This window comes from Lissotriton helveticus, chromosome 3_1 (assembly GCF_964261635.1).
Source record: "Lissotriton helveticus chromosome 3_1, aLisHel1.1, whole genome shotgun sequence".
Lineage (NCBI taxonomy): Eukaryota > Metazoa > Chordata > Amphibia > Caudata > Salamandridae > Lissotriton > Lissotriton helveticus.
Genome location: NC_136061.1, coordinates 1,553,654,854 through 1,553,667,447, shown reverse-complemented (window position 1 = coordinate 1,553,667,447; position 12,594 = coordinate 1,553,654,854). Strand labels below are relative to the sequence as shown.

The window sequence follows — 12,594 nt, the reverse complement described above, 5'->3', positions numbered from 1 at the left end:
ACATTATGCAATAGATGTCACAAGCATAGACTCATTATGCAGTAATCACGGGTTATAACAAACTGAAACTGACCCCAGGCCAAATGGCCTGTCACTGGGGCTCAAATGCCCTATGTCCAAAATGTCAGGTCCCAGTTACAAATGCAGCGAAGCCAAGTGCCAAAGCGCTGGCGCAGGGCAGGAGTGGAACTCACCCCTTTCTTCTTATTATAAATAAAAATTCCCTCACAGAAAAGAATGGTGCTGACACTACTGTGCCTCATGGGTCCCCACTGGGACTTTCTAAAAGATATGCCCCCACGTTGCAGCTGCCGCTAACTGGTGGTGCAGCTGTGAAAATAAATGCAGGCACTGGCGCTCACTGTGCCCCGAGGGCCCCACTGGGACCCTGAAAACCAAATGCGGCCAAACGTTGCAGCTGACCGCGCTGGTGCGGTGCAGCTGTGGAAAAGGCCTGGCACCCCTGTGCCGCCTGAGCCCCACCCAGGGACTCTTAAAAACAAAAGTGCCCCCTTGGTGCAGCTGCCCGCAACGGCGGTACAACTGTGAAGGAAAATATGACTGGCACTCACTGTGCCTCAGGGAGCTCTGACAATGTGCAATGGAGGGGGCACGCACTGACAATGTGCCTTAAACCGCCCCCAGCTGCTCACTCCGTGCTACCACTAAACGGGGTTCTCCTGGACTCCTCCTGGCTTATCCTCTGGTCTTTAGGCGGCACTCGGGGCTCTTCTCTGGCCAAGGGAGCCCTGCCTTCATGCACACATCAGCTCACCTGACTTCCTGCTGCGTTGGCTCATGGAGGCAGGCTAGGCTCCCGTCCTCCTGCCGGCACTTCCTCTCTGCTGCGACTCCGCCCACAGTCAGGCCTGGCGCTCCTGACTACCGGTTTTGCTGCTCGCAGTGGCGGCGGCTCACTTTCTCCTCGGTGGTGCAATGCAGGGTGGGTACCCGCTTTAAAGTAAAGCTCAAGTGCGGGGTGGGCACCCGGCTTTTAAAAGATGCAGAAATACAGGGTGGGCTCCCACTGAAGGAGCACAAACACAAGATGAGCTCCCGCTATCAAATAATCATAAATGTGGGGTGGGCTCCCGCCAGATCAGCAAAAATGCAGGGGAATCCCCACGTCAGTATTCACTCTAAATGGGTTGCAGCTCCGTGCTGCGAAGCCCCAACACCCTCCCTGTCCTGGGAGAGTTATTTCAGCGCTCACAGGGTGCTCTGGTCCAAAAGCTCCACGGGTCAAAGGCTGGGCCCAGGCAGGCCAGCACACAAGGCCCTCCAGCAGGGAGGCAGTCCCTCGTGGCGGTTCCAACTGGGGCCCAGCAGCATCAGTCCTCTGGAAGCACAAAAGCACAACACTTTCATGGGGTCACAGCCTCTATATTTATATCCCATATTTGCTTTGTCTGCCCTGGCACAGGGCTTGGGGGAACCAGTCCCAACTGGTTCTGGGGGGTTTGGAGCACTCTTTTTACAGGGTTCCTCTTCCCCATTGTCAGGTGGGTGTTCGGTGATCAGACACACCACGGGGCAGAGCCAGCATTGTACAGGCTAGGCACAGACCTATTCAGGAACCATGGACTTCTCCTCCCACTACTCCAAATGCAGATGTCCCATTCAGCCTATTTCTGACTCTGCCTGCCCCTCCTGGAGCCACACACACCTAACCAGCCCCTGTCACTCAAAAGCCAGACATGCTATTCACATCAGGTAGGAAGACACATAGCACACAGAAATACCAACTTCTAAAAGTGGCATTTCTAAAATAGTTATAATAAATCTGCGCACACCATTACATAGCATTTATTATCACTATTCCAAATATACCAAACTTGACCACGCTGCTCCTCTCATATCAGTAATTACCACTGAAACACTTATCAGGGAACCCCCAATGCATTCCTATTGGAGGGCAGCCTCACAGTAGTGAGAAACCAAAATTGCTGTTTGTCACTACCAGGACATGTCATACACTTAAGGTACATGTCCTACCTTTTACCTACAATGCACCCTGCCCATAGGGATAGTTACGGACTACCTTAGGAGTGACTGACATGCAGTGAAAGGGGGGTCTTGCACATGGCACACACTTTAGGTGCCACGTCACAGCGGCAGTTACACTGCACACACAGGCCCTGCAATGGCAGAGGCATGGGATAGGTTGAAAGGCTACTTTCGTGGGTGGTGAAATCAGCGCTGCAAGCCCACCAGTAGAATTTAATTTACCAGCCCTGGGTATATGAGATACCACTACAAGGGACTGATAGGTAAATTAAATAGGCAAAACAGGTGCAGACTAATCTTACCCGATTTATCACAGAGAGCACACGCACTTTACACTGGACAGCAGTGCTAAAGGGCCCAGAGTCCTAGAACCACCAACACCATGTCAGACAATAGGATAGTAGAAAGGCAAAACGTTTAGGGATGACCCTAAAAAAAAGGGCCAAGTCCAACAGTCCATCTAAGAACCAACAGTGTGCGTCTGTCAGCCACACACTTACGATTTCTTCAACGTAGGCCCTTCTCCCATACTCATCACTTGCATTATTATTGGAGTATAGTTGTTCATAGTAGCAAAGTAAAGTATCAGCAATAGTGATGTTGGTCGTAATCCATCTGCCGTCATCTAGCAAAAGCGCCGCTATGTAGTCCGGACCTTGATTGGGGTGAAGTAGACGCGCCAGTGTAAATCTTGGGGGCTCACCCTCCCCGTAACGCCAGGCCCAAGCATAGATGCCAGGATAGGAAACTTCTCAAGGATTGGAATTCGTCATGAAGTTGTGTGCGTTATAGTAAGAGAGAGTTGTCATTGTGTTGCGTATTAAGGTAAACCAATCTCGCCAATTTGGCTTCTATGCATGCTATGTTGTTTCTTATATCCTTAAGGACCCCAGCATGTTTTGAAATACATACACTTCTTATATATGCCTTGAAGGCATCCCACATAGTTACCTGACGTGACACCAAGCCACTATTTAAGCTGAAGTACTCCAAGATGGATTCATGGAGTTCAGACGGTGCACTGCGTCCATGAGGGCAGTATCTGGGAAGCACCATCGCCTCTTGATTCCTCCATCAAATGGGACATTGAGGGCCTGACAATGTGCGCAGGAGGTGTCGGACATCACTCAGCCAGGAGAGGGTATTATCTGATAACAGCCAACATTCAATACTTGTCCATACAGCATTTGGTGCTGAGTAGCAAGTGTATGCCGGTTAGTGGAGTGTATATGTTGCCAAGCATCACTCAGGTAATAGGTATCTTTAATGTCAATCGATATGAATGTGGCCTGTGGTTTACTATTAACATGTGTACCAGTGGAATCTAGGAGTGGATCTTGAGGCAAATTAAAATCACCCACAATAGTACAGTGTCAGTATCAAATTTGCCCCTAGTCAAGGAGAGGTCAAGGAAAAAAGATGGGTTGTCTACATTAGGGGCATATACATTTACAAGGAACACGTCGTTGTCAGCCAGGCAAAAAAACAGTACAATGTATCGACCTCGTTATCAATATGACTAGCACTAGGACGAAAGGTTACGCTTTTATGAATAAGGGTGCACAGACCTTGTGAATAAGTGCTATAACCAGAAAAGTTTCTATGCGTCCCCCAGGATTTGGCAAAAATGGGGGAGTTCAGTGGTGGGAAGTGTGTTTCCTATAGGAAAACTATCTTAGCTCCATGTCTGTTAAGGTATGCGAAAACTTGTTTACCCTTCCTGGGGTAATTCAAACCATCTAGACCATTACCATGTCACTCAAGCCGTTCTACCAGGCTATTTAGGCGTGATGTTAAGGTACCAAATCTCTGGCCAATGGCACGGAATCCGGCACGCAGTTCTGCCTGCCAGCCCGGCGTAAGATGTATGTTGGGGGTAGGATCTGATCCCCTTTCCTCTGTGTCAGAAACGGGCTCAAGCCTGTCTGACTGCTTGACCCTCTCAAAGGGAAGTTTTTCCTGCTTTGGGTCACCCCTCCCCATAATGAACTAAGGAGGTCACCTGCGGGCAGGCCCAACAAACCAGCTCTCTACTCCACGAAAGCTGGCTTACTGTCAAGGACAAACCCTGCACAGCAAGACAAATCAGTATGGGAGTCTGACTCCAATGGTTGCCAAAATAAGGATAGGCAGTGGGTTCAGGAGTACCAGGAACACAGCAGCACCCCAGGCACCTACAGAGCAATGTCCACTCTCAAATTTCAGCTTGTTCCAGTGAGGCAGCCAAAAAGGAAGTGACCCAAAAGGACATGCATTTAAAGCTGTTTGTGGCAATCCCAGCGCATGCATTAAAATGGATGCAGCACTGGTCTCGTATGCCTCGTAGCACTCACTGGAGGTCCAGGGGGGTGCCGAGCGCCCATGCGTTCCCTGCAGCTCAGCTCCTCCATGTCCCAATATGGCCGCCGAGATCAGGGTAAATATCCGATTCTGGCAGGCAGGACTCACCTGTCAGTGCCGTGCAATACGCACTGCCAGTGGCATAGCAAGGTCAGGTGGTACCTGGCGAGGAAAATTTCTTGTCACTCCCGGCTTGACAAAATGGCAATTTTGTCGTAGCTAGAGATAATATTTAACCAGTCTGGGTCTGCTTTTTTTTTTTAACTGCAACCCGCAATGTTTCAGCATAAGAATGTGAGCCAAGATTATTTAAATTGGAGTGAGAGTTAAAATAATTGGAGGAAGCATCCAGAGTACAGGCAGCCATCACCCTTGAAAAGCAGACCCAGAGCGGCTAAATATTATCTCTAGGTATGACAAAATTGCCATCCGAGAAACATGAGACACTTGTGATTCTTTCGCTTTGGGTGGTATTCAATCCTTTTTTATTCCTGCAACTCACTCATCTGCAGGAGACCCAAAGGTGAATTGTTGTCATTGATAATTTTAGCATCCAATTTTCAGGCAGTTGCTATCAGTTCCCAGACAAGTGAGAACTGCTGGTAATTAACTTCTATAATGCCGTCTCCGGCACCTCTTCTTGAGAACATGTGGGCATCCTGTGCAAGTTTTTAGGGAATTAACGAGTTAAGAATTTGTCTTATTTTTGGACAATATTGATGGGGGACTTTAATGTACATCCATTCTTGGGCCATTGTCAACTCTTTGGCCCTAAGCTCTTGTCTGCTCATGCTCACAAGTTTTATTTAGAAGATTCAAGTTTAGGCGGCCTCCTAAATGCTTTTATCTGTGAATTTAATTTGCCTTGTTCCTATGAAGCTCTTGATTCACAGGGACCAGACTCTCTTCCCCCAGCTTTTACGGCTACAGGTTGTTCAACTGTGGTAGGTTCTATCTTGGTTTCATGTAAGCTGTTTAGTAATTTAGAGGATATTATGGGGCATACAATGGGTTTTGGTGACCCCAATCTTATTTCCTTGTTGTTGAGTTGGCTTCTGTCACTTGAAAAGATGTCTGTAAGTCCAATACCTTAGACATATTATGGGGTGATCAAGAGAGAAGATTAGGGTGGTCTAAAGTGGCCACAGAAGCTTTCCTTGTTCATTTGTGGGAGATTTGTTCCTCGGAACTAGATCACTGCGGGGGTACTCAACAAACCCAATGGTGGTTGTAGGAGCCTTTTTTATAACTTGCGAAGGTGGTCCACTCCTTGCTCATGCTCCCTGTTCCTGCTAGTCCAAGATTATACAGAGATGGTTTGATAAAAGTTGCTCCAGGGTGCAGAGAACCCTTTGCAAGGGATAACAATATGATCACTGGCTGTAGAAGGAACTATAAAGGGCAGATTTTTGGGAGGAAAAAATAAATTAAGGAAGAGCTTTTGCAGGAATTACGTTCAGCTTCCATACTAAAAAGCAGCACCATGTTTTGAGAGTTTGCTAATCATCCTTTCTTTAACAACACAGGTTATGGCACAGTTGCCTCTCATATTCCCCTAGAGTCATTGATAAATCATTTTGAAGGGATATCTGACATAGTTTACAAGGCCCTGCTTGATAAGACTCTAACCACAGTTGGTGTTTCCACCTTGTCTGTGGGTCTAGAGGATGTAATAAATGTCATTTGGCTCTCTCTAGCAACAAGGCCCTAGGCCCAGCTGGGATCCCGGTTGATCATTTTTTGAGTGACCCTGAAATCTGGATCCCTATATGTGTGCATAGCATTAATGCCGGGTAGGTGGAGGGTCCACCTAAGTCTTGATCATCCTGGGGTATAGTTCCCATTTTTAAAAAGGGCTGGCCCCCATTTATATCTTTCCATTTAATTGGTAGAGACAGTTGTGAAGGTTGTGGGAGGGTGATTCTCAAAAGGCTCTCAACCGGTGCAGAGGATAATGACATTCTCTACGATCTGCAGTTCAGCTTTAGATTTGGTCTCAGCATCAATGATCAATGGCTGAACTTGCAACAAGCAAATACATTAATACAAGGTCATGGACCTCACCTCTGCTTTTGACAGAGTGAATAGGGCCAAGCTCAGGGAACTCATATTATCTATTGTGTATTCTTGAAGTGACCTCCATCTTGATATGTCTTCTACGGTGCAAAATAATAATGATGGTTCTTGCACAAAGCCATTTAAGGTTAGGAGGGAGTGCTCCAGGTTTGCATTTTGGCCTCATTTCTTTTTATATCTATCAATGAGCTGGAAAGTTCCCTATTGGTGAATGTTGATTGTGGGTGAGATCATGCCCCATACCCACCTTATTATATGTAGATAACACAGACTGTTGTCAAGGATAGCGCTGGGATTACAGCAGTTAATAGATTCATGTGTCGCTTTCATGGAAGACTTAGATTTATTCACTAGTTCTAGTAAGTTCATTGGGTTGACAATGGGTCCTAAATCCGTGAAATACAGGCAGTTCTCAGCAAATGGCTGTGTCTTGGAGAGGGTTCCATTCTTCTCATGGCTTGAAGTTCATTTTGATTGTGTCTGCACATGGTCTCCCCTCTTGATGAATAAGAGAATCACCTTGATGAGGACAATTGGGGCCATGTTTTACTTTGACACTAGATTGGGCTAGAAGCCCACAGGGGTAATGCCTAAATAATATTAGGCCAAATGTGTTTCAGTTGCCATGCAAGGAGATGTATAAGGCTACGTGGGAGTTGCCGCTCTACTCGCAAACGAATATAAATTCTGTAGAAGATTGCTGGGTGTCCCACAGTGTACACCTTCTTATATAGCCCATCAAGAGTTTGGTCTCCCCTACTAAATGACATCATTGGTCTGCACCCCTTATCAGGCAGATCACTAGCTGAACCAGACCAGAATATACGTTAAATTGGCTGCCTCTGAAAGATTGTCTTTCCCAAAGATAAATGCCACTCTATTCCATGGTTAGGGTACATGAGTACCTGCCTCTCTGAATCAGGAAGATGGGAGCTTTTTGACAACCCAGATAAGACCATGAAGTCTGACTTAATGCGACTTTGAACCAACTAATTTAGGTGGCCAGGCCCTGTGAGACATCAGATGGAGCTTACAGAGCCCTCAGTATGGGCCCATGTTATTTTGCTGCCAAACACTTCCATAGAACTGTGTCTCGAGTTTGATTTAAATGCATACCTTCACTTTCTATTAAGACCTATTAGTTTTAATATGCTTCACTGCTTTTTATGGATTGTTAACTCAACTGAGTCTAATAGTCAACCCTGACCTTGTGGATGTGACGGCTCCTCTCACCAAGATATTATGCACTTTATTATGTTCTGTAGATATTGCAAAAAACTTAAAGACAAGATTTTCATGTACAAGAACAAAATGATCCAGCACTCCCCTCAATATCAAAGCAGGTCTAGTATAACAACATTTCAGATCCATTCAGCAGGTCTTGTATCAGTTTTCTTTATTCATAATCTTCTTAAAAACCGACCGTAGGCTACCTTTTTATGCTTTTTTTCAAATTGGGAAAGTCTTTCTTTCTGTTAACTACCTTTAAGTTTAATTTAATTGGTTGTTTGGAAAGTTGTTTTACTTAGTTTTTTTTAACTACTTATGGTAAACATTAATACGTGTTTTATCTTTCATTCTATATGTATATTTTATTTATATATTTTAATATTTTGAAATATAATGTTTAAGTAAAAAAAAAAATTAATTATGTAGATACTTTTGGGTTAAATATATTTTTTCGTAGTTATTGTGAAGCTTTATTAGTTTTCTGTAGTGACCATATATTGTGTTTCATTGTTTTTATTATTGTTGTATTTTATATATTTTTTCAACAATATTTTTGTTGTCAACATTTGTATTTTTCTTTTTAAATGTAGGGTCATGACAGTAAGGTTGTGGATATTTTTGGGCGATATTTTATCATTTTGAAAATTCTCGCCATTGTGTCATATAAACAAAATAACAGTGGAGATATTGACACTATTAGGAGAGTTGCTTCCCTCTGTGTGTAGTTGTTAAACACAATCTGTAAGACCGTAAAAGTGTTTTCCATGTCAATTTTGCTGTACTTTGTAATAAACTTCAACTTGACGCCTGAACTGTTGTCATAATTGTATGAATGTGTGTTGCTTAGTACTGTTGCTCTAAGTAATGCATTATTGGTCCACATTTATTTCACTGCTATGGCATAAATTCATTTGCACATGAACAAAACAGCATACCGTTAATGGGGAAGTGGAAGAGCCATGGCTCACTTGTGAGCCATGGCCCCTCACCACACTCAACAGTGATAATGTATTTATAAATTACCCTGATGAACTGTGTCTTTATAAAGTGCTTACCCTGAGCTCTGTGGGGCAGAGTTACAAGCCCCTTGTGGCACTTTTGCGTCGCCATTGCATTACTTTTGTGACACAGCTGCGGCATAAAAAATGTGGCCAATTTACAATGTGATGCATCTAGGGAGATTCGTCACGTTGTAAAGCCCTGCGTCACATTATACCGCCGTCAGGTATAATGTATGCAGGGTGGGCCAGTTCCCACACAGGAAAGCCTTGTAAAAGTGACGAAGTGAAATCTACAAGATTTCACGGCATCACTTCTAGGACGCCACTGCATCAAAAAGAGTGACGCAGTGTAGTGGAAATAGGCCTCAGAATGCATTGCTCGAATTGCGTAGTGCTTGCGACACGACTCCAGCAATACGTGACTTTTACCCCAACAGATGCGTCAGAATTACTGACACATCTGTCAGTCCTTGCGCCATGGTGCACCGTATTGTAAATACAGCGCATCCATTGTGGCGCAAGGGTTTCTCAGGGTGGCGCAGGGAAAGTGATGCATCTATACAGATGCCTCACTTTCTTGTAAATCTGCCCCAGTGACTTTAACCTCTTCAGTGACGTATTGCTGCTGTACAGCTAGAGATAAGTTATACTGTGTATTACCCTGAACGATTCATTGAGTTAATTTTAAGCACAAATGGACCAACCAAAGCCCAATAGAAGCCTTGTGCCATCTTTACAACTACCCACCCCTCCCCCGATGAACTTTCACCTGCGCTCCCACTTAGTACCTGTACTACACCTATCTGCTCCTGATAGTCTTTCTTCTGTATCTTGAGGCCTCCTTTCTTGCTTTGCATGAAATAAACAGACATCTAGAATCGAAACATTCCATTTCGAGGGAAAGTAAAAGCGAGTCCTTTTCATTGTGTTGCTGTTGCGTTTGCAGCAGCAAAAAATATTTTTGACCGGTATGCGGCAGAGGCCTTGCTTTCATCCCTCTGTAAGCCGGCTAGCTCGCAGTGTCTGATTCCGTCTATTTCGGTCGTCAATTTCCATCCCCTCCCCTACGTTTGGAATTTGCCCGGTGAAAACACATTATACTGCCTGGACTTCTCACTCGGAAATCGTTTGTTCTTCTTTAATCAAGAACCAATCTCTGCCGCGTTCGAAGTCATGGAGGACAGGGCTGTTCCTCACGCGTACCCCATGAGTGCGGAATATGAGTTCGCCAACCCCAGCAAGATTTACGAGCAGAACTTTGGGGACGGTAAGTGCGCACGAGGAGGCTTGGAATGGGTTCTTCTAGTACCTGGGCTTTATTATATGAGCAAGAGGCATACAGTCAGTTCTGGTTTCTCAACTTGCCCAAACTGTGTGACCCTGGGCCAATCGGATGATTTGACTGCGTCTTAATTCTGTTACCTTCTAGTTCTGTTGCCTGAAAATATTAAGAGTTCCAAGAAGCAGACTTCTCGCTGATAGCAATTTTATTCCACTCCTTCACACTCCCCTTCGGGAGGCGGTCCCCATTCACTGCGTTGTTGCATTAGTTCGAATTGTGTGTTGCAGTCCTGGATAACAGTCTTCGAGATAAATGAAGTATTGTCGAATAGAATTATGCCCTACTGAGTTGGGGATGAAAGTGGTATGACCCCTCCCCCTCCAGAAAACAATGGAAACCTGTGGTGACCCTTTACAGCCGTTACCATATTCTGGGCGGAGGACGTGTTTACATATTACTCCAAACTGTGTACAGTCTAATGTAGTCGCTAACGCCTCGCTTTATTACTTCAACAGCTCCCTCCTTTTAATACTCGTTGGTACCTTCTCGTTGATTATTACTCCCAGCCCTCTCAAAAGCGTTCATTTACACCAGATTTTCATTGTGTGAAGATTTTTTTGCTAAACTACCTGTAATTGATTATATGACATGATAGAAGATGTCATGGATTTCTAGGCTTGATCAGTGATTGACGCATAATATATACTCATCTAAGGAATTTGATATTTACTTCTTGCATTTATGAGGGCAGTGGAAACATTTGACTTTATACATTTGGCTATTGATCAAAAATATGTTGCCTACAGCTATCCAAATACACAATTTGTTTAACTTATTACCCAGTGGTGGTCATCACTGGGTAGTTATAGTTATGATCCTGTTTAAATAAAAAAAAACATTTTATGTGTTGCTAATAACTTTGACTCTGTTTGACAAATCTCCACGAAACTTTCCCAAAAGTGCTATTTTGGACTCGCTTGCACATTGAAAGTTCCGGGGTGATCCATCAAGTGGGGTTTGATAAAGGTGTGGGACCCCAAAACACATTTTTCTCATTCATTTTTCCATCATCCTGCGGGTGGGAGCAGTGCTGGCTCCCACAGCATGTGGGGAACTGCCTGAGGCCACAGGGCCCTGGGGCTCCCTCTGGGGCGGCAACAAAGGTATGGTGGGTGACCTGGGTAGGCACTAGGGCACCTACCTTTAATTAATGCGGGCCTTGGGGTCCCAGGGGCTGAAAACAGTTCAGAAGGGGGATTACGTTATATATATATATATATATATATATATTTCAAGAACTGCGTTGTATCATCCAACCATTACAGCCAGGATAAGGAACGAACCGGACCCAATAAGGTGGATTTGCAAGTTTTTATTCGTGCGCTTTTCTCTCCGCCATGACGCGTTTCGGGCCCTTGAGCCCTTGATCACATGACATGGTTAGCCTATTACCACAATTTATTTAGTGTAACAACAGGTCAGCTGACCACCGGGCCTATAGACATAAAAAACATACTGCTGCCTTGTCTCAATACCAGTGTCGTTAATATATAACACAGTAATAGTTTACACATGTAAGTTTTCATCAATTTTATGAATTCTTCCAGCCCAACCCATTATTCCCCCCCGGGCATTTGAAAAACAAGTTTATACGTTTTTTTGCCGAATTTCTCATTTGAGATGAACAGTCAAAGTGCCAATATTCGCAAATAAATACATATATGCATATAAATATTGCTAAAACCAATTCATTGTACTTAAAATGTAAAACTCATGGTTTAATAAAATATCCTCATTATTGGTGCAAATCTGCTCGTTATGTGCAAAATTCGCAATTAAATAAGTGCTGACGTTTTCTTCAAAGAGAATGGGGGTTTGTTGTGGGTGGTATTTGTAATGGTGCCCCAGTGGGCTTGACCTGTGGTGCTAAGACAACTGCGTCTACACTGTCCTTCATGTTATGGTCAGCCCTTGTTACACTTTTATAGGAATGAGACACCAACGATCGGGCGAAAAAATTCCCCGCAAAAATTCTGTGCCTCACCATCACCCTGTGAAAAATAGATATATAAAAAACAATATATAAATGTGTTTCATGTTTTTCCAAGCGACAATCTTTTGTTGCAATGACTCCCTTCTTCCCATTAATATCTCTTATTTCTTGAATCTATTATATTTACTCAGTTTAGTTAGGTCTTTTACAGGCAATTGTAAAGGTCTTCGGTGGCGTTTAACCCATGTGGTGTCTTAGAATTGAGTTCTATGATATATTTAGTTTACAGGACTCTCAAGCGCGCCTCTCTGTTGCCACCTCTGTGTAACGGTGGGACCATATCTATGGAGAAATAGCTTAGAAATCCCAGATCTCCATTGTGGCAAGAGTTTATATGCCTCGCCACCGGGTAAGCATCATCACAATTATTGACCGCCCGCATGTGCTGGAGTATGCGTTTGTGGACCTGCAACTTGGTACTGCCCACTTATTGCAGGCCACACGCACACTCCAGCACATACACGACAAATTCAGACTTACATGTGATTTTCTTGGTAATCGGTATTGGGATCTCACTGAATGGGGTCACGTATGAAGTTTTATTTTTCCCCATTTTGCATGCCTTACAACTTGCGCATTTTATGAATCCTTTGCTGGTCTGCAGC

At 44.3% G+C, this 12,594-nt stretch overlaps 1 protein-coding gene across 1 annotated transcript in view; it reads left to right on the top strand.

The window, feature by feature from the left end:
- The first annotated feature begins 9,715 nt into the window (after nt 1-9,715).
- Nucleotides 9,716-12,594, top strand: part of HSPB2 (heat shock protein family B (small) member 2) — a 98,321-nt gene continuing 95,442 nt past the window's right edge. Inside the window, exon 1 of the mRNA XM_078683949.1 lies at nt 9,716-9,921. Coding sequence (XP_078540075.1) covers nt 9,828-9,921 — 94 coding nt within the window. The 5' untranslated portion in view covers nt 9,716-9,827. The remainder of the gene's footprint in view (nt 9,922-12,594) is intronic.